The following is a 25,695-nucleotide window of genomic DNA, read 5'->3' on the forward strand; positions in this document are numbered from 1 at the left end:
CTTACCGGCTCCTGTAATTCATTACTGCAAATTCAGTTGTTAATAAAAACAAGGAACAGATAATAACACATATAAACAAAGTCGGTATCCAGTTCGATAGCCCTAATGCGATCTCGTCTCCTGAATTTGGCGCGAATACGCAAAAATTTACTGAATGAAAAATAGTTAAAATTCGTGCAGGCGAGAGAACCTTCCAGTCAGTGGCTGCACTAACAAGCCCGTGTCACACGACACCCACCGTTTGCCTACTTTCATATGGTCCTCTTGGAAGCGTCCGCGACTCGGCGCACCGAATCCCAACCACCGGGTAGTGGCGCCGAACGCCCGGCCGAGCATATACATCGCCCTGCCTGCCGCTCGGCCCGCCCTCAGCTGCTCAGCTCGGCAGGCTCGCGACAAGCAAGCTGATCACCTGAGCAGTGAGCAGGGTGAGGCCAAGTACAAGCAGAGCGGCGCTCCTGTTCCAGCCTTCCAGGCCGCGGGGATATGCACACGCCGCGAGGGCAGCAGCGGTGCCAAGAAGCCTAGGGGAGGGACGGCCATGTGGGCGCCGTCGCGGGGGTCGTCGTCAGGGAGCGGGCGGCGGACCTGGCGCCGGCGCATCGCGGACTACCTCGCCGACGACCAGACCGACGTGTCGGACAATGAGTCCTTCATCACGGCGCACAGCGACGAGTACGTCGCCGCCTCCACGTCCGCCGCGGACGGGGGAATGCTGCCGGCGTTCCTCGCGGACCAGAGCGACCTCGTGGAGGTGATGCTGGAGCTGGACGAGGAGTCCATGGTGGTGCGTAGCGTCACGCCCACCACTGCGGCGCTGTACGGGACGCCCACAACGTCGCTGCCCGGCCCGGCGCCGCACACGCCGGACGGCCCGCGGAGTCTGAGCCGGTGCTCGTCGACGTCGTCGCGGATCCGCAGGAAGTTCGCGTGGCTGCGGTCGCCGTCGCCGTCGCTGCGCCGTCCCCCTCCCCCGCCCGAGGCCGCGGCTGCCGCGGCGTCCTCGGACCAGCAGGTGGTGCGGGAGGCGGCGCTGGCGGCCCGCGAGCGGCGGCGCGTCCAGGCGCGCCTCCTGAACCGGTCGCGGTCCGGGGCCCGGCGCGCGCTCAAGGGCCTCCGGTTCATCAGCCGCACCACCACCGACGCCGACGGCAGCGCCGCGCTCTGGCGCGCCGTGGAGGAGCGCTTCAACGCGCTCGCCACCGACGGCCTCCTCGCCCGCGACGACTTCGGCGACTGCATCGGTACGCACGTTCGTTCGTTCGTTCGTTCGTCCGAACTAGCCATGAACGCGACGCGATCACGCGCGCGCGCCCACCACCACGACGGGCTGACGGCATTGGTGGTGTTGCAGGGATGGTGGACTCGAAGGAGTTCGCCGTGGGCATCTTCGACGCGCTGGCGCGGCGGCGGCGGCAGAACCTGGAGCGGATCAGCAAGGACGAGCTCTACGAGTTCTGGCTGCAAATCTCCGACCAGAGCTTCGACGCGCGCCTCCAAATATTCTTCGACATGTGCGCGACAGCCCCTCACAATCCTGCACCGATTTCCTCTGTTTTGCTTGTGTTCTTGGCCTGAAACAAATCCATTTCAATTCAGGGTGGACACCAACGTGGACGGTAGGATCACGAGGGAAGAAGTGCAAGAGGTAAATCAAATCAAGTTAGTAGTCCAGGAGTAATTGAAAGTAACATGTCTCAGTATTACTTGTATTGCTGTAACTATCACTTCAATCGGGTTAGTTATGCATGGAGTTTCACTGTGCGGGTAGGTAATTAGGCTTGACCTCCAGCGTGTGATCAGCCTAACTAAAAGTTTTCATTTTTCTTTCCCAGCTGATCGTTCTGAGCGCGTCGGCGAACAAGCTGTCGAAGCTTAAGGAGCAGGCTGAGGAGTACGCGTCCCTGATCATGGAGGAGCTCGATCCGGAGAATCTCAGCTACATAGAGGTACGGATACATGCGTACAAATACACCACAGCTACGTGTCAATACCTAGTGTACTTCTGTTGAGTGTTGACTGGCTGGCCTGGCCACGTCCGCACGCAGCTGTGGCAGCTGGAGGCGCTGCTCCTGCAGCGCGACGCGTACATGACCTACAGCCGGCCGATGAGCAGCGGCAGCGCGGCGCAGTGGAGCCAGGGCCTGAGCGCCGGCGCCGGCGTGGGCGCGGGCGCAGGCGGGCAGCCGCAGCCGTCGTCGCAGTGGCAGCTGCAGCGGCGGAGGTGGATCCCGCGGCGCGCGGCGGCGCGGGCTCGCGTGGCGGCGGCGGAGAGCTGGCGGCGCGCGTGGGTGGTGGCGCTGTGGCTCGCGGCCATGGCGTCGCTGTTCGCGTGGCGGTTCGTGCAGTACCGGCGGTCGGCGGCGTTCCGGGTGATGGGGTACTGCCTTCCGACGGCCAAGGGCGCCGCCGAGACGCTCAAGCTCAACATGGCGCTCGTGCTGCTCCCGGTCTGCCGCAACACGCTGACGTGGCTCCGCTCCACCTGGGCGCGATTCTTCGTCCCCTTCGACGACAGCATCGCCTTCCACAAGGTAATACAAAGATCTCCTGGCATGCGGGGACCACACCCCATAGTAATACAGTAAGTTCGAAGTCCTGTACTACTTACTGCGGCGACTGCCGGAGGGTGGTCGGTCGCCGTCGGTGGCGAGGCGCCGGTGTTTTGCGTCGCGCGGTCAATCATTGGGCCGCTGCCGCGTGGGGCCATGCGGGCTTGGATCCGCACGGCTTTTTGGCCTTTCGGGCCGTCGCTGTGGGCCCTTTCCCTCGCGGTCCAATCAGAAGTCAGATTAGCGGTTTGCCGGGAGGCCTGCGAACGGGACGGCGCAGAAGATCCGCGTGTCTCCGCGCCGGGTACGCGCGCGGCCCGGCAGCAGTCTTGTCCTGGACTCCTGGTCAAGATTTCTGGTCCGAATACTCCCATGACGTGGAAGTGGAAGTCACCGGACCGACAGGTTTTCCGCTGCCAGGTGGGGGCCATGCGCACCCCTCTCGAGTCTCGAGTCTTGTCTTGAGAGAAACGTGTTGAAATGTAATCTTTAAAGCGTTGATCCACGTTGTGTTCAGTCGTGCAAACAGTAAAAAAACTTTCATGACCTAGTCGGGCGAATGCTCCTCCAATCATGCCAAGATTAAGGCTGATTTTATTTCAATATTATAAATATTCAACACGTGCATTAATTCACCTTAGTTCAATCCAGTTTTCGCTAACGAAGTTTGAGACACATAACCTAATAATGCGATTATTAGACAGCTGAAAGCATAGAGAATCAGATACCCCGGGTCCCAATGATTTATTTCGCGTTTGACACTTGGTAACGCCTTTGATTGCTTGCTTGCTTGCTTTCTTGATGCAAGTACCTAGCCAGTGCAATGCCTTATCAAGTATTAATATTTAAGGTGTGCTATCACCACCACCTGGCCATAATTACTTCATGACGTTTTTTTTTTAAAAGTTGCATTACGATTTTTTTTTTGAATTCAAAAGTTGTATTAAGATGGTTTTAGTGCTTTTGATTAACTGTGATGATGAATTAATCAATCGATCAATATGAATTACCCATGCATAGCATATATATGATGGCATGCATGCAAAAATGCAATGCAATGGCATGGCGCAGATCATCGCTTTCGCTATCGCGGTGGGCATCTGCCTGCACGCGGGGAACCACCTGGCGTGCGACTTCCCGCGGCTGATCGCGTCGGGGCCAGACGAGTACCGGCTGGTGGCGCGCTTCTTCGGGCGGGACAAGCCCAGCTACCGGGGCCTCCTCGCCGGCGCCGAGGGCGTCACGGGGATCGTCATGGTCACGCTCATGGCCGTCTCCTTCACCCTCGCCACGCGCCCATTCCGGAAGCGGGAGGAGGCCAAGGCAGCCAGCAGGGGCGCCGGCGGCCGATGGTGGCGGCGGCTCCCTTTCTTCCCGCTCGCCCACCTCGCCGGCTTCAACGCCTTCTGGTACTCGCACCACCTGCTCATCGTCGTCTACCTCCTGCTGATCGTCCACGGCTGGTTCGTGTTCCTCGTCGACAAGTGGTACCAGAGGACGGTACGTAACTATATCACTCACTACTCAATCTATCCTAATACATGAGCAGCTAGCAGTGGTTATTCATCAGTGTGTTTAATATTCTAGCTTGCTGCACATATACCGTATATATATCGTAGCTCTCTCGATCGTTACAGGCTCACATTTTGGTCCTGATTCGGTCCTTTGCATCGAGGAAAGCTCTATGATAGATGTGCACACTTTTCTGTCGATCGCTGCGATTCTTTGGCTTTGATCCGTTTCCATCCGTCGCCTTCGCGGCTGTTATTATGTTGATGACTTGATGGGCACTGGCCACCACGGACAAGGAAATATAAAATGTTTTTTTTAGATAAGAAGGAAATATAAAATGTAGCTGAATCTAAGGACTGGCCGGTCGAGCTAAGCCAGAGTTCAGAAAGATCGTATGCGGCGTACTGTCACAAGGCATGCATGCAGCATACCCATTTTGCACAGTAATGGAGTACGTAGGGTCTGGGACATTAATTGGAGATGGAGAAATTAAGGTAGGCCACCACCTTGCGTTGCGCTGTTTGAGACTGTGTTTTCCCTAGACCTAGAGAGGAGGGTGACATGTGCGTCGATGTGCTCCAACCTCACATATACGGGAGGGACAGTTTGATAAGCTTTGCAGAGCTGGCCAAAACTTTAGTAAGTCATAGGCGTCCTGGATTATTGCAGCCACGCATGCATGTACGCATGCTAGTAGCCAAACACTCTTACCGAAATGAGGAGGCAACATGTTTGGATCGCTAGTAGCCATGCTCGATCAATCGCTGATCATGCATGTTGGGAGGGGTCAGGTCAGGTCACAGGCATCATCAGGCAGTGCCGGTTGGTGGCCCGTTGAGGTCAAGACAAGACGGAACCCCAAGCGTATCTGCGTAGCATTAACAAAGCGTACCTGTCAATCAAGCACGTTCGCATCAGTGGACACGGGCAGCTTAAAGGCTTTAGCCGTAAGCTATCTCGTGCTCGTAGTCATGACCGCCTGCACCCGTACCGTACGAACTCTCTCCCATGAATAATACCATGACAGGAAAAGATCCATGTCGCCAGCAGCCAGCTCTGGATCAGTCCCAGTCCCAGTCCCAGCCCAGAGCAGCGAGAGCGTTGCCATGTCGTTTCATGCGTACACGTCTCAGCAACTGCCCGGATGGGGATCGAATATCCACATCACCACAGGGACAGGCTCACAAGACACACGACACCCCCTTGGCCCCTTGGGAGTTATAGCGCCAAGCCTAATCCGTTTGTGATAAATAAACCTCCTTTTGATGACCACTGTTGGAGAGCAGCAGCCTCTATTTTGTAAACACCTGTTTCAGGTCCTTTGCAAATTTCTGATGAATTCTTATTTGTTTTCGTATTGCCACATGTTGCGGTGGCGGGCTTCGTTGTAAAGGTGTCACGGATGTGGCATCTGCTAGCAATTAATTCAAAAAACTGTTCCTTGGACCCGAAATGCGCAAGAATACAAACTTTTGCACTCACCGCTATACAACTGCCATTTTTTAGCACATTGCAAGACACTTGAATGGGCATTCCTATGCTGTGCACAAGGGAATCTGACAGCTGCCAAACTCAGTGGTTGGATATGTGTTGGTTGGTGCAGTTCAGATTAATTTGTATTTAACTTGGAGCCTGAAACAATGTTGTACTAGAATATATAACGTTAGTACTGTAAGTGTAAGCACTGCTACCTGCTGCAGCCTTTTTTTGCAGCCATGTTTCTATCTGCATGTGGCTCTGTTCGGCTTACCCCATATTCGGTTTGTTCGGCTTCTTTTTCAACCGGAACAGTGTTTTTTTCTCACAATAATTCAGCCAGAACAGTGTTTTTCAGTCAGTTTCAGCCAAGTTTCAGACCAGCGAACGGGGCAAGTTTCAGTCAGTTTAAGTAAGATGATCTTCACTTGGCCTGTCGACGAGAATCAGAAAACCTGATGCTATGTTGATACATTCTCCAAGTGTTTTGAGTTGTCTGCATCTAACCTCTTCATTCTCTTTTTAATAACGGAGCAGACAAAAACTTGATGCTGACAGTGTGATCTCTTCGGTGATGCAGACATGGATGTACATTTCTGTACCCCTGGTGCTTTACGTCGGGGAACGGACACTACGGGCCTTCCGATCCAAGGCTTACGCAGTCAAGATTCTCAAGGTAACTTAACATCCTAGACCACATCTAAACATCTCATTATCTGAAGTTTTGAGAGCAGTACGTTATCACCCAGGCGTAGCGTATCATAATCTAGCTGAAAGAAGAGATGGCTCGGGAAAACTCAGTAGATTGATTATGGATGTATCAAATGAATACAATATATAGGCAAGGATTGTTAAGGGTTTATAGAAACACTTAATCAACGGTGATGCTTGCCTAAACCAAGATCATCTACTATTAAACCCCAAGGGGCGCCTACAGGCGCACTCAGCCCAAGCCCAGGGCATAACAACCCATACAACAATGCTAATGGTCCAAGCTACAATCCATAATATGACAGTCTAACACGCCCCCGTAGTCTGATCGTCGCCACCGCGCACGTTTAGGCTGGACCTGAACTCTGTGAAGACCGAAGATGGAAGACCTTTGGTGAAGATGTCCGCATATTGGGATGAGGTTGGCACATGCAGGACATGAACATTACCAGCAGCAACCTTCTCCCGAACGAAATGGAGGTCAATCTCGATGTGCTTGGTGCGCTGATACTGAACCGGGTTGGAAGACATGTAGACGGCGCTAATGTTGTCACAATAGACCAAAGTAGCACGCCGAAGAGGGGCATGGAGCTCGAGCAAGAGCTGACGCAGCCAAGAGGCCTCAGCAACACCGTTGGCCACTGCGCGGTACTCAGCTTCAACACTGGATCTGGAGACTGTATTCTGACGCTTGGAGGACCAGGAGACGAGATTATCACCGAGGAACACAGCGTAGCCCGAGGTGGACTTGCGCGTGTCTGGGCAACCAGCCCAATCAGCGTCAGTGTAGACCACAAGATCAGTGGCAGAAGATGGCCGCAACAGTAGGCCCAAGTGGAGAGTGCCCCGAACATAGCGAAGGATGCGCTTGAGTGCTGCCAAGTGTGGTTCCCGTGGGTCATGCATGTGAAGGCAGACTTGCTGGACAGCATAGGCGATGTCAGGTCGTGTGAAGGTCAGATACTGTAATGCGCCAGCAAGACTTCGATAATCTGTTGCATCAGCCACAGGAGGACCATCAGCAGCTGCAACCTTAGGGTTTGTGTCGACTGGAGTAGAACACGACTTACGCTCAGCCATCCTAGCACGGTCCAAGATATCCAGCATGTACTACCGCTGCGAAAGGAAGAGACTGTCACCACACTGCTGAACATGCATACCGAGAAAGTGATGTAGTTTGCCAAGATCCTTCATTGAGAACTCCTGTTGGAGGGCCAAAATGATCCGCCAAAGGAGACCCGGGGAGGAGGCTGTGAGGACGATGTCATCCACATACAGGAGGAGATATCTATATCTAAGCCGCGCCTATAGATGAAGAGCGAGGTGTCTGACTTGGCTTCGACAAACTCGAGAGACAACAGAAAAGTGGCGAACCAACTGTACCAAGCGCGAGGAGCCTGCTTCAACCCATACAAGGACTTGTTGAGCTGACACACGAAGTCTGGGTGAGTGGGATCCTCAAAACCAGACGGTTGTACACAATACACTGTCTCTGACAAGGTTCCATGTAGGAAGGCATTCTTCACATCGAGCTGGTGCACGGGCCACCGGTGAGACAGGGCCAGAGAAAGCACGGTGCGAAGTGTGGCAGGCTTCACAACTAGACTGAAAGTCTCTGAAAAATCCAAGCCAGGCCGCTGAGTGAAGCCGCGAAGGACCCAGCGTGCCTTGTACCGCTCAAGTGACCCGTCGGCGTTGAACTTGTGCTTGAAAATCCACTTCCCGGTGACCACATTAGCCCGAGGGGGGCGGGGAACAAGATCCCATGTGTGGTTTTGGAGAACAGCAGCATGTTCTTCCTCCATAGCAGCACGCCAATTCGTATCGGCGAGTGCGCTGTGGAAGGTGTTGGGCACTGAAGATAGTGGCGTAGCATGATAAAGAGCAGGAATTCGGAAACCAGTCTTCACGCGCATGGCCATGGGGTGCTAGTTGATCACTGGGGGGACAACAACAACACCCTTAGGCAGTGGCGTAGGTGCAGCAGCTGGCTGCACAGTAGCTGGGCGCTCAGCAGCTGGCTGGACATCAGCTGGGCTCTCCCGGCACGGCATAGGGGTAGCAGCTGGCTGAACAGCAGCTGGGTGCTCCCGGTGCGTGTAGACGTGACGAACTGCGGGCACCAGGAAAACGGGCAGTGGTGGGAAACCGGGCGGAGGTCCGCGCAGCTCGGCCAAAGCTGCAGGTGACGGCGAGGTCGAAGAAGTCGGTGCCGCACGTGGCCGTGCAGGCGATGGTGACATCGTAGCCGCACGTGGCTGTGCAGGCGAGGGGTAGGCGCAACTGGTGGACTGGCTGGGAGCGCATCAAGCGCTGCTGAACCAGCCGGGTCATCATCGGTGTCAGCCACAGCCGCACATGGTTGTGCGAGTGTCGAAGGACCAGTGCCTGCAGAGAGAAACTTATGTGCTGGTGCGATGGGAGCCGGCACATAGTCAATAATGTCCAAAAAATCAAAGTCTGTCGGGGATGGAGTGGAGGCACGCTCAGCATAGGGGAATGCTGACTCATCATAGACCACGTGACGAGAGATGATAACTCTATTGGAAGAGAAATCAAGGCAGCGGTATCCTTTATGATGAGCTGAATATCCCAGGAAGACACACAGGGTGGATCGAGGGGAAAGTTTGTGGGGAGCTGTGGCGGACAAGTTGGGATAACAAGTGCAGCCAAAAACGCGTAGGTGATCATAGGAGGGCGCTGTGCCGAAGAGGGCGAAGTGCGGGGTGGATGAGCTCAGCGTTTTGGTGGGCAAGATGTTAATGAGATATGTGGTTGTCTGCATAGCTTCGACCCAGAATGAGGGTGGTAGGGAAGCCTGGAACAGTAGGGAGCGAATCACATTGTTAATGGAACGAATGATACGCTCGGCCTTACCGTTTTGGGCGGAAGTGTATGGGCACGACATGCGGAGGCGAACACCATGGGTAAGGAAGAACGTGTGGGAGCTGGAGTTGTCAAACTCACGACCGTTGTCGCACTGAACTGCCTTGATGGTGGTGCTGAACTGAGTGGACACAAGGGCAAAAAAGTGAGCGATTATCGGAAAAGCGTCAGATTTCAACTTCAGAGGAAACATCCATAAATAATGTGAATAATCATCAAGAATAGCCAAGTAATATTTATAGCCTGAGTGAAAGGTCCTAATATGGCTAGAGGGAGGGTGAATAGCCTATTTAAAATCTACAAATCAACTAGAGCAATTTGATTAGTATGACAAATAGCAAAACGTAAACTTGCTCTAGCTCTACAAGGGTTGCAAGCCATCTATCCAACAATTCTAGTTACAATGATTACTAGGCACACAACTTGCAATGTTACTACTCACTAAGAGCTCTCAATCTTGCTACTCTAAAGAGCTCCACTAGATGAACTTAAAATAACAAAGCAAGCTCTCAATTCTAATTACACTAAAGAGCTTGCCACAACTAGTTTGCAAGAATATAAATGAGTGAGTAGGGTGATTATACCGCCGCGTAGAGGAGTGAACCAATCACAAGATGAATACTAAATCAAACACCGGGAGAATACCAAAGGGCAAGAGACAACCAATTTTTCTCTCGAGGTTCACGTGCTTGCCGGCACGCTAGTCCCCGTTGTGTCGACCAACACTTAGTGGTTCGGCGGCTAAGAGGTGTTGCACGAACCTCGTCCACACAATTGGACACCGCAAGAACCTACCCACTAGTGAGGTAACTCAATGACACGAGCAATCCACTAGAGTTACCTTTCGGCTCTCCGCCGGGGAAGGCACAAGACCCCTCACAATCACCACGATCGGAGCCAGAGACAATCACCAACCTTCGCTCAACGATCCTCGCTGCTCCAAGCCGTCTAGGTGCGCGGCAACCACCAAGAGTAACAAGTGAATCCTGCAGCGAAACACGAATGCCAAGTGCCACTAGATGCAATCACTCAAGCAATGCACTTGGATTCTCTCCCAATCTCATAATGATGATGAAACAATGATGGAGATGAGTGGGAGGGCTTTGGCTAATCTCACAAGGTTGCTATGTCAATGCAAATGTCCAAGAGAGTGAGCTTGAGCCGGCCATGGGGCTTAAATAGAAGCCCCCACGAAATAGAGCCGTTGTACCCCTTCACTGGGCACAACACGGGGTGACCGGACGCTCCGGTTATATCGACCGGACGCTGGACCTCAGCGTCCGGTCACGTGATACACGCCACGTGTCCCCTCTCTTTGAATACTGTTCGCCCGATCTCAACGGTCAATAGTCGACCGGACGCGCTGCTGCGAAGTGATCGGACGCTGGACCTCAGCGTCCAGTCGTTTCCAGTAAGGTTCCATTCACGCAAAATCATGACCGGACGCTAGTCATGCTCGACCGGACTCACCCAGCGTCCGGTCACTCAATGTCTCCACTGTGCACCACACGTCAGCGTATGTCAGCATTGACCGGACGCATCCTGCCAGCGTCCGATCACTCTTCGCGCCAGCGTCCGGTCACAAGACCGAGACGCGTGCACACTATTGCTACTGACCGGACGTAGGACCCCAGCGTCCGGTCACTGCGCCACCAGCGTCCGGTCACTCTGTGAACCCCTGTCTTTTCTATATAGGGTGCCGGTGGTACCGTCGGACTGTCCGCACTCTACGGGTGGACACTTTGCCGGTGAAGTTTCTAACCCTTGCTCACATGTGCCAACCACCAAGTGTATCACCTTGTGCACATGTGTTAGCATATTTTCACAAGCATTTTCAAGGGTGTTAGCACTCCACTAGATCCTAAATGCATATGCAATGAGTTAGAGCATCTAGTGGCACTTTGATAACCGCATTTCAATACGAGTTTCACCCCTCTTAATAGTACGGCTATTTAACCTAAATGTGATCACACTCGCTAAGTGTCTTGATCACCGAAACAAAATGGCTCATACTATTTATACCTTTGCCTTGAGCCTTTTGTTTTTCTCTGTCTTCTTTTCAAGTTCAAGCATTTGATCATCACCATGCCATCATCATCGTCATGATCTTCGCCATTGCTTCATCACTTGGAGTAGTGCTACCTATCTCATAATCACTTTGATAAACTAGGTTAGCACTTAGGGTTTCATCAATTAACCAAAAACCAAACTAGAGCTTTCACCGAGACACTAAGAACAGGTGATGTCCACATATCACAATGTATCAGATCAAATTTATTGGACCCTCAAGAAGTTGACAAATGAAATGGAAGACGCACATGATGACCTATTTGACACGCATGACAAACAGTAGTAGTACCATGACGACAAGTAGGAAGACTCGACGCAAGCTTGGAGAGGGCCTCGTGTCCAGGATGACCGAGGCGGCGATGCCAAAGTGAAGACTCGGTGGCGGCGACCAAGGAGTGAGCAGCTGGCAGCCGGAGAGGGTACAATGGTCCGGAGCTATTGCACCTGACGATCACGTTCCGAGACAGAAGATCCTTCACAGAACACCCAGTCGGGTCAAACTCAACAGAACCATTGTTATCGATAGTGAACTGGCGAACATAAATTAGGTTCTTAATAAGTTGTGGGGAAACCAGCACATTATTAAGACGTAAAGACGGTGAAATAACTGTAGAGCCAGTGGATATAACGGGGAGTAAGGATCCGTTATCGACAACAATGGACGATGGAGTAGGATACTGCGAAGAAGTAGTATGTGAAAGCGAATCGGAATGTGAGGACATGTGAGAGGTTGCACCTGAATCAAAGTACCAGTCATTGTTGTGTTTGTGGCTGCTGTAGCGTCATGGTGCTGAATGTCGAGGCCAGAGATGGCTGATCCCATGTAGGAAGCCTAGCGAGCGGTTGGTAGTAGGCGGGGGGTGGTGCAGTCCAAGACCTGGCATTCTCTATGACTGGGGCAGGCACAACATGCTGTTGAAGAGTCTGCTGGGCCAGCAGAGCATGCTGAGGGGTGCTAGGCAGTGGCGTAAGTGGAGGCCGCTACCCAGGCTGTGGTCCAGGCCACATTTGGATGGCCCCGGCCCACGGGCGGTAGAAGGAGGGCCATGGTGTGCCCCCGGAGCCGGAGCTGCCAGGCTTAAACTGTCCACTAGAGGGTGTGCTGGACTAGGCACCTGGCTGCGTACCAGTGGGCACCGGGTTGCCACCAGCGCCGTCGCGTCGACCGCCGCGTTTTCCACGGCGGTTCTTGGAGGGAGCAGAGCCACCCTCGGAGCCTGCGCTGGAGGCTGCAGGCTGCTGAACAGCAGGAGGACGCGACGGGGCTGACGTAGTGGTGGAAGCGGCGAGCGCTGTCGATTGAGACGACGACGTGTTCTCCATCGTCAGCTCCTCCAGGAGGAGGTCAGCCTTCGCGTCCAGGAACGTGGGGAAGGGGCGCCCTCGCTGGAGATGCATGCCGACGGTCTTGAAGCGCTTATTCAGACCGCGAATGAGGTTGAGGATGAGGGTGCGGTCGGTGACGACTTCACCTAAGTCACCAAGCGTGTCCGCCATGCGCTTGAGCTCCTTTGCAGTAATCGGTGATGGACAGATCACCTTGAATGAAGTTGCGGAGCTTGGCGTCGAGGAGGAGGGCGCGTGTCTCACGGTTGTTGAAGAACTGGGACTCCACGGCGCGCCAAGTGTCGCGGGCAGTGGAGTTGCGCGCTGAGATCGTCATGGCGAGGTCGTCGGAGATGGTGCAGAGGATCCATGACTTGACAACGCAATCCATGCGCTGCTAGTCAGGGAAACCAGGCGCCGGTAAGTCTTGCAGGACATGGTGTTGAAGGGAATACTTCCCAACGATGAGGAGGAACTGATCACGTCACCGATTGAAATTGCCGGCGTTGAGGTCGAGAACAACCGTGACAAGATTGCGGATGTTCTAGACCACAACTGCCTAGGAGTGGAGGTTGGCGATTGCAGCAGCCTCGTGCAGAAGGAGGGCTTGATGCAGATCGGTGTTGTCGTTGTGGTCGGAGGCGTGATCGGAGAGGGCGTCCTCATAGTCCCCGTCCACGGGAGCGCCAGCAGCGGCGCGTTCCTGCTTGGCGCATGCCAGGGCGTCGCGAGCGCGGGCGGTGGCGGCGTCGAGCTCCAAAGCGGCGGCCTGGGCTTCCTTCTCAGCAGCGGCAGCGCGCGCGAGGGTGGCATCACGCTCAGCCTTCCGATTGGCTACGCGCAGGCGCGCAGCGGCATCCGCATCGCCAACAGCTTTGGCGGCGGCAGCAGCCTTGGCCTGGGCATCGGAGTCCAGGCTGGATACCGTGGGGACGGCAGCCTTGGAGGCGGCGGCGGCGGCTGCCGATTTGGGAGAGGGGGGAGGAGTCCCAGGCATCGCAGCACAGGGAAGCCGGCGCAGATGGGTGGGAGGAGCGCAGCCGAGGGGGAAGGCGCGCTAGGGAGGAGCGCAGCTAAGGGGAAAAGGCGCGCTAGGGCAACGGAGGTAGAATCGGGGGGAATACCCAGACTCGTGATACCATGAAAGAAGAGATTGCTCGGGAAAACTGAGTAGATTGATTATGGAGGTACCAAATGAGTACAATATATAGGCAAGGATTGTCAAGGGTTTATAGAAACACCTGATCAGCGGTGATCCTTGTCTAAACCAAGATCATCTACCATAAAACCCTAAGGGGCGCTTACAGACGGACTCAGCCCAAGCCCAGGGCATAACAACCCATACAGCAATACTAATGGCCCAAGCTACAGCCCATAATATGGCAGTCTAACACTAGCCTCTGTCCCCTGCATATATATGTCTCATAATCTGGATGGCTAGCATCAGTTGGCACCTGGCACCCTCGCTGACAAATGACAACAAACTATCACATTATATCATCATCGTCAGTTGGTCGAAAAGACAAACGGGCGTATGGCTTGGTCTGGGTCAATTGTGTCTTTGCTCTTGCAAACTGTCGAAAGCATCGTTGCCGTTGGGAGAATGGATGGTTTCAGAGTCATATAAAAGGATTCTGGCATGTGGCCAGTATGATGAGGATATGGTGCTGGGTCATGTTGGCACTAGGATATGTAATAGGGTCATGTAGGCTTAATTGAACACTTGTCTCATTTACAACAACTGCCCATCACTAGCTAGTCGGTCACTTCATGTCAGTAGTCCCACAATTTCAAGACCAAACTAGATGCTCACAAAAAGAATGATCTAAACAAAGAAAATGGCTTGGGGTTTTCTGCTGCTCCTTTTCTTCCTTAAGAAAAGAGAGAAAATATATGATGTTTAGGATAAGCTAATTAGTTTGGAAAAAAAATGAATTAGCTTGTCATAAGCAAGATACAAATACCTGATGGTTGGAAGTAGGAAGAGATGAAAAGTATATGCATGCTCTTACTGCAATCTGGTTCACTCAGGTGTGCCTTCTACCGGGGAACGTCTTGACCATAACCATGTCGAAACCCTATGGATTCCGCTACAGAAGTGGGCAGTACATATTCCTCCAGTGTCCAACGATCTCCCCATTTGAGTGGTATGCGTGACTCTTCATTTGTCCACTTGTTCGATCGATCACCCTTGCTTCTTTTTGTTACACTCATCTCTGATACTGCTTCTTCGCATGGCAGGCATCCGTTCTCCATCACTTCAGCTCCTGGAGACGACTACATCAGCGTCCACATCCAGACCAGGGGTGACTGGACACAGGAACTCAAGCGAATCTTCGTCGAGAACTATTTCACGCCATGCGTGCCCCGAAGGGCTGCCTTCTCGGAGCTAGGCGCGGTGGAGCACAAGAGGTTCTTCCATGCATGCATTCTCCACGCCATGTCTGCTCCCCTGTTTGAGAGCTGCCTGATCAATATGAAAACTGAGCAATGCCTTGCCTCCTCTGGGCTCTGATGCAGTCCGCCAAGGTTGCTGGTCGATGGCCCCTACGGCGCCCCAGCGCAGGATTTCAGGAACTATGACGTGCTGCTCCTTGTCGGCCTTGGGATCGGCGCAACGCCTTTCATCAGCATCCTGAGAGATCTTCTGAACAACATCAAGCTGGCTGACGAGCTGATGGTATCGACTCATTGTAGCATCCATTCTTCAGCTTTCTGTGACTCAGTTCTTGCTTGCCTGACACTGACGGTCACTTTGTCTGAACCTTTCAGGACCTGGCAATGGAGACCAGCCGGTCCGAGGACAGCGCCAACAGCTTGAGCGCGGCAACGGCGAGCAGCAGCAACAAGAGGCGGGCATACCGAACAAGCTGCGCACACTTCTACTGGGTCACAAGGGAGCCTGGATCATTCGAGTGGTTCAAGGGGGTGATGAATGAGGTCGCTGAAATGGACAAGAAGGTGATGTCTCTGCCTTTCTGTGTGCTGTTTTCCTTGCAGATGTTGTTAATGTACTCATGACGATGGGGTTCCTGTCTTCCTGATGGTTTAACCAGGGTGTCATTGAGCTGCACAACTATCTGACGAGCGTGTATGAGGAGCGAGATGCAAGGACGACCCTGCTGTCGATGGTGCAGGCCCTGAACCACGCCAAGCATGGCGTAGACATAGTGTCAGGCACAAGGGTAAACACACTTTGGTTCAGTAAACAGAGTATCATGAATTCGCTGAATGATAATCTCGGGAATGTTGATGATCATGATTGCTTTTGAACATATTAATTGTGTTCATGTTTCAGGCCAGGACACATTTTGCAAGACCTAACTGGAAAGAAGTATTTACAAGAATAGCGTCCAAGCACCCAAATTCTACAGTCGGTAATATTTTGCCCCCAATGTATTCATTTTTTTTTCTCAGCACACTGAAAGGCATGAAAAAACTATTGAGCATCGATCAAGTGTTCGTCATTCTGATCATGAGAGTTTATTATGCATGCAGGGGTATTTTACTGTGGGAGACCTACACTTGCCAAAGAACTGAAGAAACTGTCACTTGACATGAGCCACAAAACGGGAACCCGCTTTGATTTCCACAAGGAGTACTTCTGATGGAAAAAAGAATTAGTCCTGATTTCTTTAGTACTAGAAGATACAGAAAAAAAAAATCACAAATTTTGCATAGAAGCAAACTGATCCTCTTCACAATATGCAAATGTACATAGTATAAAGCAGAGGGTAGTTAGAAACAATTTTTGTTAACCAAATGGGTGGGTAAAAATATGTCCTGTGCTTTCAGACAGCCATTGGTTACTGCAGATATACACGTATAGATCATAGCTATTCATTGTATGCTAAGCATACAAGAGACTGAGGCATTGTGCAGAAATCATATATGATCAATTGATTCTTCATTTATGCCTCAGCTGTTGAAGCAACTAGCATGCTGGGACTGATTTGAATTAGGTTAGACAGTTTGGAGGCAGATATGAAACACTGTGTCATATGAAAATATACCAAGAATCAGTACTTGTTATTATTAACTAATAATCACATACAGTTTGCCATGAGTTAATGTACAATACATCTACTATATATATTATATTTAAAGCTAGAACAGACAAAGTTAAACTGCTTGCTAGTCCTAATCCAATGTCAGCAGGAGAAACAAGACTTCAGTCTTCAGGTAGTACTTACACCAATGAGATCCCCATACCCATTCTGACAAGGTAAACAAAACTTAGTCGCAGAGAACAGCGAATCTATACTTCTTTCCCCCCATATGAGTTTAGTTGATGAAGTATGCCGCACCAAGAGCATCTTGTGCAGAAATCCTCTGCAAACAAAGACACACCGATTATTAGACCATTTCCAGCATTTTTCAAATAGTTGAGATGCGTATAGCAGGTCCATTGACCGACCTAAAAAAACACTAGTAGTCATGAATATGCTGATATGGAGTTTGCATTAGTCAGCATGCCTGATATTGAATCTCAGATAACAAAGCAAATGTTGAAAGATAGATGTGTGAAACATAAGAGCAACATACCTGTGAAGGATTAAGGATCAACATTCGTTCAATTAATTCAACAGCATGACAGTCAAAGCTGAAAATAATTTTTTGATATATTAAATTCAAACATAAAAAAAAAATAGTGACCACACTAAATACCTACACGTAAGAAATACAGTCAGTGGATTACTTCTGCAACATCTCTCTCAGGCTTCGTTTGGTAGGAGTCGCAGGACGGATAGTCATAGTCTTATACAATGGTAGCTTGGAAACACCTGGCCAGTTTTCCTCGTTTGGAGATCCACACAGTTCAAATATTTTCGATAACTGCTCTTGCTAAAACAAAACACAAGCTTCTGTCAAGGTTTCAAGCATAAACATAACAAAATAAGAAAAGTTGAATGATGTCAATAACCTGAAACTACTCATCCATATTCAAGGAAATATTGTAAAGAAAGGTGTTGCCATGCTCATGAGTAAAGAGTTATAGGAGCTGACTATAAGTGAAAACATGAAAATAGCAATTAGTGTGTTTTATTACTAGGATATCCAACACAAACAGAAATCAATGGACAAACCGGGAAAAGTAAGAAAAATACAACTGATCAATTCAATAATTTCAAGATCCTAACTGACAGTAAAATATAACACATGAAACCATAATACTAAGTTACTAACATCCACATTTGCCTAAAGGTGGTCTTAAAAAAAGTACTGAACTCTGATGGTCTAAAGAAATAAAATCCCTCTTTCAAAGATGTGCTATTTGATGGAAATAATCTTGTCATAAGAGATGAATAGATGCATCTATGGACTTGATTAATCAAGAGAAAATTGACTTGTTCAAGAAAAAGCGAATGGTGAAAACTGTCTGGTTTCCTGGAATCGAGTCAAAATGCCACTACAATATGGAGGGCTTGGTATTCATGATCTGGAGTATTTAGGATGGCCTCTCCGCATTAGGTGGCTTTGGCTTGACAAGACAGACAGTTCTCACCTTGGGCAGGATTACCTATTCAAATCCCTCAAAAATGCTCAGGCTCTTTTCAAGGTTGCGGATAGTTGGTAATGGGGAAAGCATCCTGTTCTGGTCCAATAGGTGGCTGCGAGGAAATACAGTTTCTGAGCTGGGCAGCTGGCACCTAATCTTTTCAAAACAATCCCTAAGAGAGTCATAAAACAGCACACGGTTGCGCAGGCTTTGGAGATCTGCCATAGGGTCTCAGATATTAAAGGTACACTCTCTGACTCTTTGTCCTGGTCCTGAGAGAGTACCTCTTGCTATGGGATTTGGTTCATAATATGTTGCTGCGAGAGGGGGTTGAAGATCAGCACCAATGGAAGCTCACCAGGTCTGGTATTTATTCTAGCAAATCAGCCTATAATGCTTACTTTCTTGGCTCCATTCGCTTTGCTCCATGGAAAAGATTTGGAAGAGCTGGGCTCCTCTACATTGCAAGTTCTTCATTTGGCCTGCAACCAACAATAGATGCTGGACTGGTGATCGTCTAGCAAAAAAAGGACTCCCTCATCCAGCAGCCTTCTTTGTGATCAGGCAGGAGAGTCCACCCAGCATTTGTTGATCTCTTGCGTCTTTGCTAGATAGGTCTGGTTTATTATTCTTCAGAGATTGGGTTGAGCTCCATCAGTCCGGTTTCTACTAGCAAATTTTCAAGTTGGTGGTACCAGGCAATCAAGGATGTGCCTAAGGAGATGAAAAAAGGGCTTAATTCACTCATTACCCTGGTGGCCTGGGAGATTTGGAAGCACAGGAATGAGTGTGTCTTTAATGGTGCAAGTATGAGCATCACAATTTGTTGCCATGTTCGGAAATGCAAACTCACATTGTATTGCAGTCCCCAAAGGGGCAGACAAGGTTCTGTACAATATGCACTAAACCCCTTACAATAGTGGGAAAATATACAGCATAGATATGTACATCTAACAAAATATCAGCGTAACAGAAAATGCATAATAGAACAAAGTAGGAAAGACAGGGATCATATAACAGTAATAAAATAGATAAATACGCACAAATTGCTGTATTTGTGCGTCATGCCTGTTAGACAGGCTGTTAGTGGGCTGGTTAGGTCTATGCCATGGTTGGCCTAAGGCCCATGCACCTAGGGTTACTGCAGCCTCTAGCTCTGGCACACCCTGTGGTTGATACACATGTATCCTGTACTTGGCAATCAATCAATCTAATCCCACGTGATATTCCTCGTTTACAACACAAAAACTCATCATGTTCAATGTTCACAAAACCAAATTTCATGTAAATAATAATTCACTTATTATAGGAAAAATAGCACCAGGAGCAAGAGCACAAAGGAGAGAAGTGTATGCATCATACCTCAGATCTGCCAGGAAATAATGGTTTCTTGAGTAAAAATTCTGCAAATATGCAACCAACAGACCAAATATCCACAGGTTCAGCATAACTTGTGGCACCAAGAAGCAACTCAGGGGGTCTATGAACAGTTGTAATGATGTCCACATCAGCACATATTCATGGAAAAAGTTGTGTTAGTATAAGGGGGTAAAAAGGTTTTGGCCCAAACAAATGTGTTATGATGTTCTTTTCCCCATTCCACTTACCGGTACCATAAAGTGATGACATGATTTGTTAAAGTTCCATCTCTAGTGAACAGCCTTGCAAGGCCAAAATCTGCGAGTTTTAACAACTTACCACCAGTTATTAGAAGATTAGCCCCTACAAACAATTCAATAAACAGGCAAATATGAGATCCAAACATAGTCAGAGAAAATGGGGTCGAAGGCACAAATGACCAGAGATGCAAAATTTCAAGTTAAATCTAAAAAAGTGAAAACCTTTGATATCCCGATGAAGTACATTGTTGACATGGCAGTACTGCAATCCTTTTAGCAGCTGCCCCATATAAACCTGAAGAAATGAAAATTTGCATCAATAATTGGTTATTTGAAGAAACACACTAATGATTAATGACATATCTCACTGATAATCCATAATTTTTTCAGTAATTCTTGGGTATGTTTCTCTTCAGCGCCTAAATCAAGGATTCACTCAAAATGACTTATTTCCCCAAGTCCTTGAGTAAAATGCATTATTTCATGGCATGCCACCGCCTAATCAATTTATGGGCACTTGCATGCATGTTTAGTGCACAGACACATAACAATACGTCAAGGCATCTAAAAGGGATCTGGTAACTCAAGCTAGGCTATGCCCTGCCCCAAAAGTTTTTTTTTTCTGAAAATTTGAAGCCAACTGGCACATAATGAAAATTTGAATGGAAAATTAGAGGCCACACAATGCCGTTTTGGATGAGAAATTAGATTCCTGCCACTTATGCATGGATGAGAACAAAATAACAAATATAGAGGTCACTGGTACTGGTGCATCAGCATAAGCCCATGAGCTCTGCAGCCTTCACCACTGTCCATGCAATCAGGGACGACCTCGCCATTGCTCATGAGGGCTTCATCTTAGTCATCTCAGATTCCATGGAGTCTGGGACGACATCTCACCAAAGCCAATGGCTGCTTCTTGTTTTTCACCCTTGTCCATGGATACTAGGGATGACATCTAAGTCGCCAATAGGTACATCAATCTTTGTTTCCAATGATGTTATTACTGTTTTCTTGATATTTGTGGCGCATCCATGGAGGATTGAGAATAAGCCCAACCAAGCCAGGCAGAACTATTTGTGCTGTTCCACACCACTTTGTTTGACTGCGACACTTCTACTTCCTCTCCTTTCTTCGACTCACCCCTGCGGCCCCGCTCACGTGCCTACGCCCCACTCGCCAGGGCAGCGTGTGTTGCAGTGTGCAGTGGAATGCAGCACTAGGGCTGTGAATTCATGTAGGAGTACTCGTATGCTTCACACTCCCTTCATATGAATTTAGTTTCCAATTGCAACATGCTTTATAATTAGATTAATAGTCGGGTGGGGCTAGGGCTAACTCAATTATATATATCCCTTTTTTCTCTTTAATTTAGAATTATTTTTATTGTCTTTAGTTGATCACTTGATTCATTGTTTAGCCAAGATGAACAGGAGGTTGAAGACCATTTGTAGCTTTATAAGCCAGTTGTTTCAAGCCCCCATTCTGCTGAAAATCATAAGGTGACAAATGATCAAGCTACTGAATTAACTGTTTCAAGCTCCCATGCTGCTGAACATCCTAATGTGACATGTTATCTTGTTATGTTCTGCTATGTTTTGAGCTATTTAGGACAGATAACTTTCTTTGTATTGCAAAAGTGAAAAACATGCACTCATTTGCTTGTTATTATCTATGTTCTAGCCAAAATCAGTATAAGCATATGTGATATGATATGACCCCTGTGATGCCCAAATACTGGCTCCACCCCTAGAAAATGGACCATGAAGCAGCATCATACATTCATATGTGATTACTAGTGGCTAACACAGCAACCAACATTGCTAATAACATGCAGCAAACTTAGAGTTAACAGAGGCACTACTGACAAAAAACAACAAAAAACATGAATAGGGAAGCAAACCATGCCTTACATTGCTAGAAAAAATGTGAAGAGAAATGTGCGCAAGATTTATGGATGGAAGGAGTACACTTGAGTACCTTGACTTGGGATGGGGTACTATGGTGCAATACTTTCTTCAAATCATGGTCCATGTATTCAAACACCATGTAGATATCTCCCCTATAGATGTGATCATCTGCACAGTCCACAGGATAAAATTATATGCAGGTAAAAATCAATTAACAGGGAAAATATTAAATCCATCAGCATGAGCTACATTAATAAAGAATATAAGCAATAAAACAAAAGAGAACTGAGTGATACTATACCTGATCCGCCTGTTCCATGTGCAGAACCTGAGAATTTTTTTAAATAAATGGTTAAGCAATGTCATTATACTAATGCACTCTATTATATATCTAGAAATGACTAGATGAACATTTGTTACCAGGAGATACTACAATCTCTTTCAATCTGATGATGTTCTCATGATCCAGCTTTTTTAATAGTTTAATCTCACGCAAGATTTGGCGTGGAAACTACAGAGGTACTGAATAGTTCAGAGGGGTCTATAACACGCACAAAACAATGTGCTTGAGTCTTATTAACTTTGTTGAGATCATAAAGCTTACCCCTTCTTTGCCATCATCCAGTTTTATTTTCTTAAGTGCTGCTCTTTCCCCAGTAATAATATCCACAGCTTCAAATACCTCGCTGAGATTTGTAGGAAAAGACATGACAGAGACAAATTAGGCGGTTAGATAGACCATAGATATTCGTGTAGTAGTAAAATGCCCTGGCAGATCAATGTAGATGGCAAGGAAATAAAACTAATGAAAATATGGCAGGAGATCTCCTTTATTCCATTTTCTTATCATGAAATAATCCTAAGGACAAGAAAGAACATCAAGACTGAAAATTTAACCGTTGTTATTTCAAAGAGCCTTGTTTAGCAGGTTATTTCAAAGATCTTAAGACATAATGGAAGACCATTATAGTCCACCTGATTCAGTAAAAGTAGGGGTTCAGAAAGGACTATGAATTATTGTCAGTGCGGAAGACTACTAATGGCTCTATTGATTCTACAAGAATGCAAAAAAAAATTCTCAAGAGATTTGATCTTTTGCATCTTCATACACCTTGCGTGTTGCACAGTGCATAATCAAATTTGCAATGGAAGTACTTGCCCCTATTAACCATTTTAGATACAGAATAAAAGGTAGGCACTATTTTATTTACGTTCCACTGAATACAATCAGAGTATCAGACCCTCTCAGAGGGAGTATTTTACAATAGTCAAAACAGAAAGAAAAGAAAAACGCAAGATTCAAATACTAAGTTACCAACTGAAAGCAAAATAATATCTTGCAAAACCTTACATTTTCAGTGCATATGCTTAAAATATATTTCAAGGATAAAGAGGTTCAAGGCTATAAATTATAGGATATAAACAATGATATATACTTTTAAAAGTGAAAATTTCTTTCTTTTGGACAAAGGGAGCAAGCTCTGGATTCGACTCTAGTTCCAGTAAAAAGCAAACGAATGGCCAAGTGAAGGGGGAGAATCGAAAACGTAAGAACATACTAGTGCCTGATACTTAACCTGAACTACTGCTGAAACACATAAAACATCAATTTTCTAATATACACACAAAATTCTATACTGAGCTATCCGCGTGGAGTTGCATGGAGGCTAGATCTCATAAGATAGGGCTCTAGTGTCTCCAACTCATCATCATAAGCTGTTTTCTAGAAAAGAATTGGCTGAACAGGGGAATGTGACAACATATCTTGATTATCAGATTATCTACTTGGTGAAAATCTTTCTGCTGACCTAATGTGCCCCAACATATCGAGATATGAATTCCAGAAATATGATTTCTACAGATAAAAGCTTATCATGGGAAAATCGTACTAGAGAAAACGGCACTATTAGGACTCAGGATGTCCAAAAAGATAAAAGCTGACGCAACAGAGCAAAGTTGTAAGCATAAATAAGTGAAATTCCTGGTAAAATGCATATAATCAGGTTAATACAAGATGTTATGGGATATTCTCCCTTTCATCAGATTAAAATAAAAGGACATTAACTAGCTGCAGTATATACATAGGTAAAGTTTTCATGATTGCTATACATCAGAACTTAATGCATATGCAGGCCTAACACTTCAAGCATTCTGACAGACATACCTACCTATATTGTCCAACACTAACGAAGGAACCCTAAGCAACTAACTAAATGATTATAGCTTTCAGGATGCCCAATAAATGACGGCATCTAGGACGAACAGCACTGTTAGGACTCACGATGTCCAAAAAGATGAAAGCTGACGCAACAGAGCAAAGTTGTAAGCATAAATAAGTGAAATTCCTGGTAAAATGCATATAATCAGGTTAGTACCAGATGTTATGGGATTTTCCCCCTTTCATCAGATTAAAATAAAAGGGCATCGCCTAGCTGCATTATATACATGGATAAAGTTTCCATGGTTGATATACATCAGAACTTAATGTATATGCATGCCTAACAATTCCGGCATTCTGACAGACATTACCTATATTGTCCAACACTACCGAAGGAACCCTAAGCAACTAACTAAATGATTATAGCTTTAATGATGCCCAATAACTGACGGCATCTAGGACGAATGGCACTGTTAGGACTCAAGATGTCCAAAAAGATGAAAGCTGACGCAACAGAGCAAAGTTGTATATAAGCATAAATAAGTGAAATTCCTGGTAAAATGCATATAATCAGGTTAGTACCAGATGTTATGGGATTGCCCCCCTTTCATCAGATTAAAATAAAAGGACATTACCTAGCTGCATTATATACATAAATAAAGTTTCCATGGTTGCTATACATCAGAACTGTGTACGCCTGCCTAACAATTCAGGCATTCTGACAGAAATACCTACCTATATTATCCAACACTACCGAAGGAACCCTAAGCAACAAACTAATTGAGTAAAGCTTTAATGATGCCCAACAACTGATGGCATCTAGGACGAAACAACAAAAGCACAGTTGCTCCACCAACAAGCGATGGCCTACACAAAGTCTCCGCCGACAATTGCCTCCAAGTACGCCATGAATCGTGCAACCACGGACCAAACGGATCATCATCACTCCGCCGGCAGCCGTACGATCCCATCCCACGGCCACTCAACATCTACTGCAATTGCAGCGCGCGGCGAACGATTCAGGCGGAACAGACCAAAATGCAAGGGAAATTCTAGCCCGGCCAGAGTGCGTGCCGCCGAGGGGGGTTCGGTTCAGCTTGCTTACCCGTAGGTGCCCTCGCCGATCTTGCGGATGCGCCTGTAGCAGTCGACGGTGCGGGCGCCGGCGGGGGCGTACTCGGTCAGGTTGAGCGCGCCCAGGGGCGCCTCCTCGCCGTCCATAAACGGCTGGAGGCCGCGGCGGTGTCGCGAGAGTGAGCCGGCTCCGCTAGTAGAACTAGAACCTCCGGAGGCTTGGGCAGCAGGGCAGCGACGCGGCGGTTGCGGAAGCCCCAGGAGGCAGGAGTCGGGAGTGTCCTACGCAAGTCAAAGCGATCCAGTGGACCTGGGCTTGTTCTAGTGGGCCGGCCCATTTCACTCCACTTTTTTTTTCAAAAACAAAAGTTGTGTACAAAATCTCGATTGACTGGCTTTAGGCCTTTTTAACACCATCAGTAGGGTATACACAGTAAGTTTCATGCGATCAAAATCCATCGACGATTTATTATCTGTAGCCTGTATACGTATGCTGGAAGTTCTGAATGAACACCTACAACACATCATAGTATAACTCATTTTTCAGAGTCTGAAAGAGGGGTCCTATATTCCAAATGAACCATAACTCAGCTCTGGTCCAGATAGATTTTCAGCCGAGTTTTATCAAGTCTTTTGGAATGTGCTTAAAAGGGATTTAATGGCCTTATTTTATGACTTCCACAAGGGTTGTCTCCCACGATCAAGATCTGATGGGCATTGGGTTGGGTTCCCTTGGAGATAATAGTCCTTTTTTACATTATGGCTAGTGTTGTGTTGAGTCTTTGGAAGATTAGATACGATTGGGTGTTTAACAATGTTCTGATAAACTCTCCAAAGGTGATTGCTTACAAAATTGTGGGATTTTTGACACAGTGGAAGAAGATGATGAAGCTAAAGGAGT

The 25,695-nt window shown here is 48.1% G+C and overlaps 2 protein-coding genes across 3 annotated transcripts; one reads left to right on the forward strand and one right to left on the reverse strand.

The window, feature by feature from the left end:
* The first annotated feature begins 299 nt into the window (after positions 1–299).
* On the forward strand, positions 300–16,495 carry LOC136477109 (respiratory burst oxidase homolog protein E-like). The gene is made up of 14 exons (XM_066475135.1): positions 300–1,244; positions 1,355–1,514; positions 1,600–1,648; positions 1,836–1,949; positions 2,049–2,534; positions 3,624–4,052; positions 6,121–6,216; positions 14,565–14,680; positions 14,775–14,945; positions 15,054–15,213; positions 15,306–15,494; positions 15,590–15,718; positions 15,832–15,910; positions 16,032–16,495. Exons 1-14 carry the CDS (start codon positions 542–544, stop codon positions 16,139–16,141), a joined length of 2,991 nt encoding a protein of 996 aa, XP_066331232.1. The 5' UTR covers positions 300–541; the 3' UTR covers positions 16,142–16,495.
* Positions 16,496–16,562: 67 nt separating this feature from the next.
* On the reverse strand, positions 16,563–25,037 carry LOC136477110 (cyclin-dependent kinase C-3-like). Of its 2 annotated transcripts, none has more exons than XM_066475138.1 (11): positions 24,826–25,037; positions 22,167–22,248; positions 21,983–22,073; positions 21,864–21,890; positions 21,633–21,730; positions 19,875–19,947; positions 19,641–19,755; positions 19,396–19,513; positions 17,233–17,369; positions 17,079–17,136; positions 16,563–16,865 (listed from the first exon to the last, which is right to left on the reverse strand). In XM_066475138.1, exons 1-11 carry the CDS (start codon positions 24,939–24,941, stop codon positions 16,818–16,820), a joined length of 963 nt encoding a protein of 320 aa, XP_066331235.1. In that variant the 5' UTR covers positions 24,942–25,037; the 3' UTR covers positions 16,563–16,817. The 2 variants fall into 2 exon arrangements, with proteins under 2 accessions (XP_066331235.1, XP_066331233.1); XM_066475136.1 differs by having other exon boundaries at positions 16,567–16,865; positions 17,233–17,378.
* Between the last annotated feature and the right edge of the window lie 658 nt (positions 25,038–25,695).

Source organism: Miscanthus floridulus, chromosome 8, assembly GCF_019320115.1.
Source record: "Miscanthus floridulus cultivar M001 chromosome 8, ASM1932011v1, whole genome shotgun sequence".
Lineage (NCBI taxonomy): Eukaryota > Viridiplantae > Streptophyta > Magnoliopsida > Poales > Poaceae > Miscanthus > Miscanthus floridulus.

Excerpts from the sequence above, each read along its gene's own strand:
- LOC136477109 (XM_066475135.1), top strand. The coding sequence starts at position 542 with ATGTGGGCGCCGTCGCGGGGGTCGTCGTCAGGGAGCGGGCGGCGGACC. Across the intron at positions 15,214-15,305 it reads AGCTGGCTGACGAGCTGATG|GACCTGGCAATGGAGACCAG; the intron begins GTATCGACTCAT and ends TGAACCTTTCAG. Across the intron at positions 15,911-16,031 it reads GCACCCAAATTCTACAGTCG|GGGTATTTTACTGTGGGAGA; the intron begins GTAATATTTTGC and ends TTATGCATGCAG.
- LOC136477110 (XM_066475136.1), bottom strand. The coding sequence starts at position 24,941 with ATGGACGGCGAGGAGGCGCCCCTGGGCGCGCTCAACCTGACCGAGTAC. Across the intron at positions 21,731-21,863 it reads ACATGGAACAGGCGGATCAG|ATGATCACATCTATAGGGGA; the intron begins GTATAGTATCAC and ends TGGACTGTGCAG. Across the intron at positions 17,137-17,232 it reads CTGAGAGAGATGTTGCAGAA|CTTTGACTGTCATGCTGTTG; the intron begins GTAATCCACTGA and ends AATTATTTTCAG.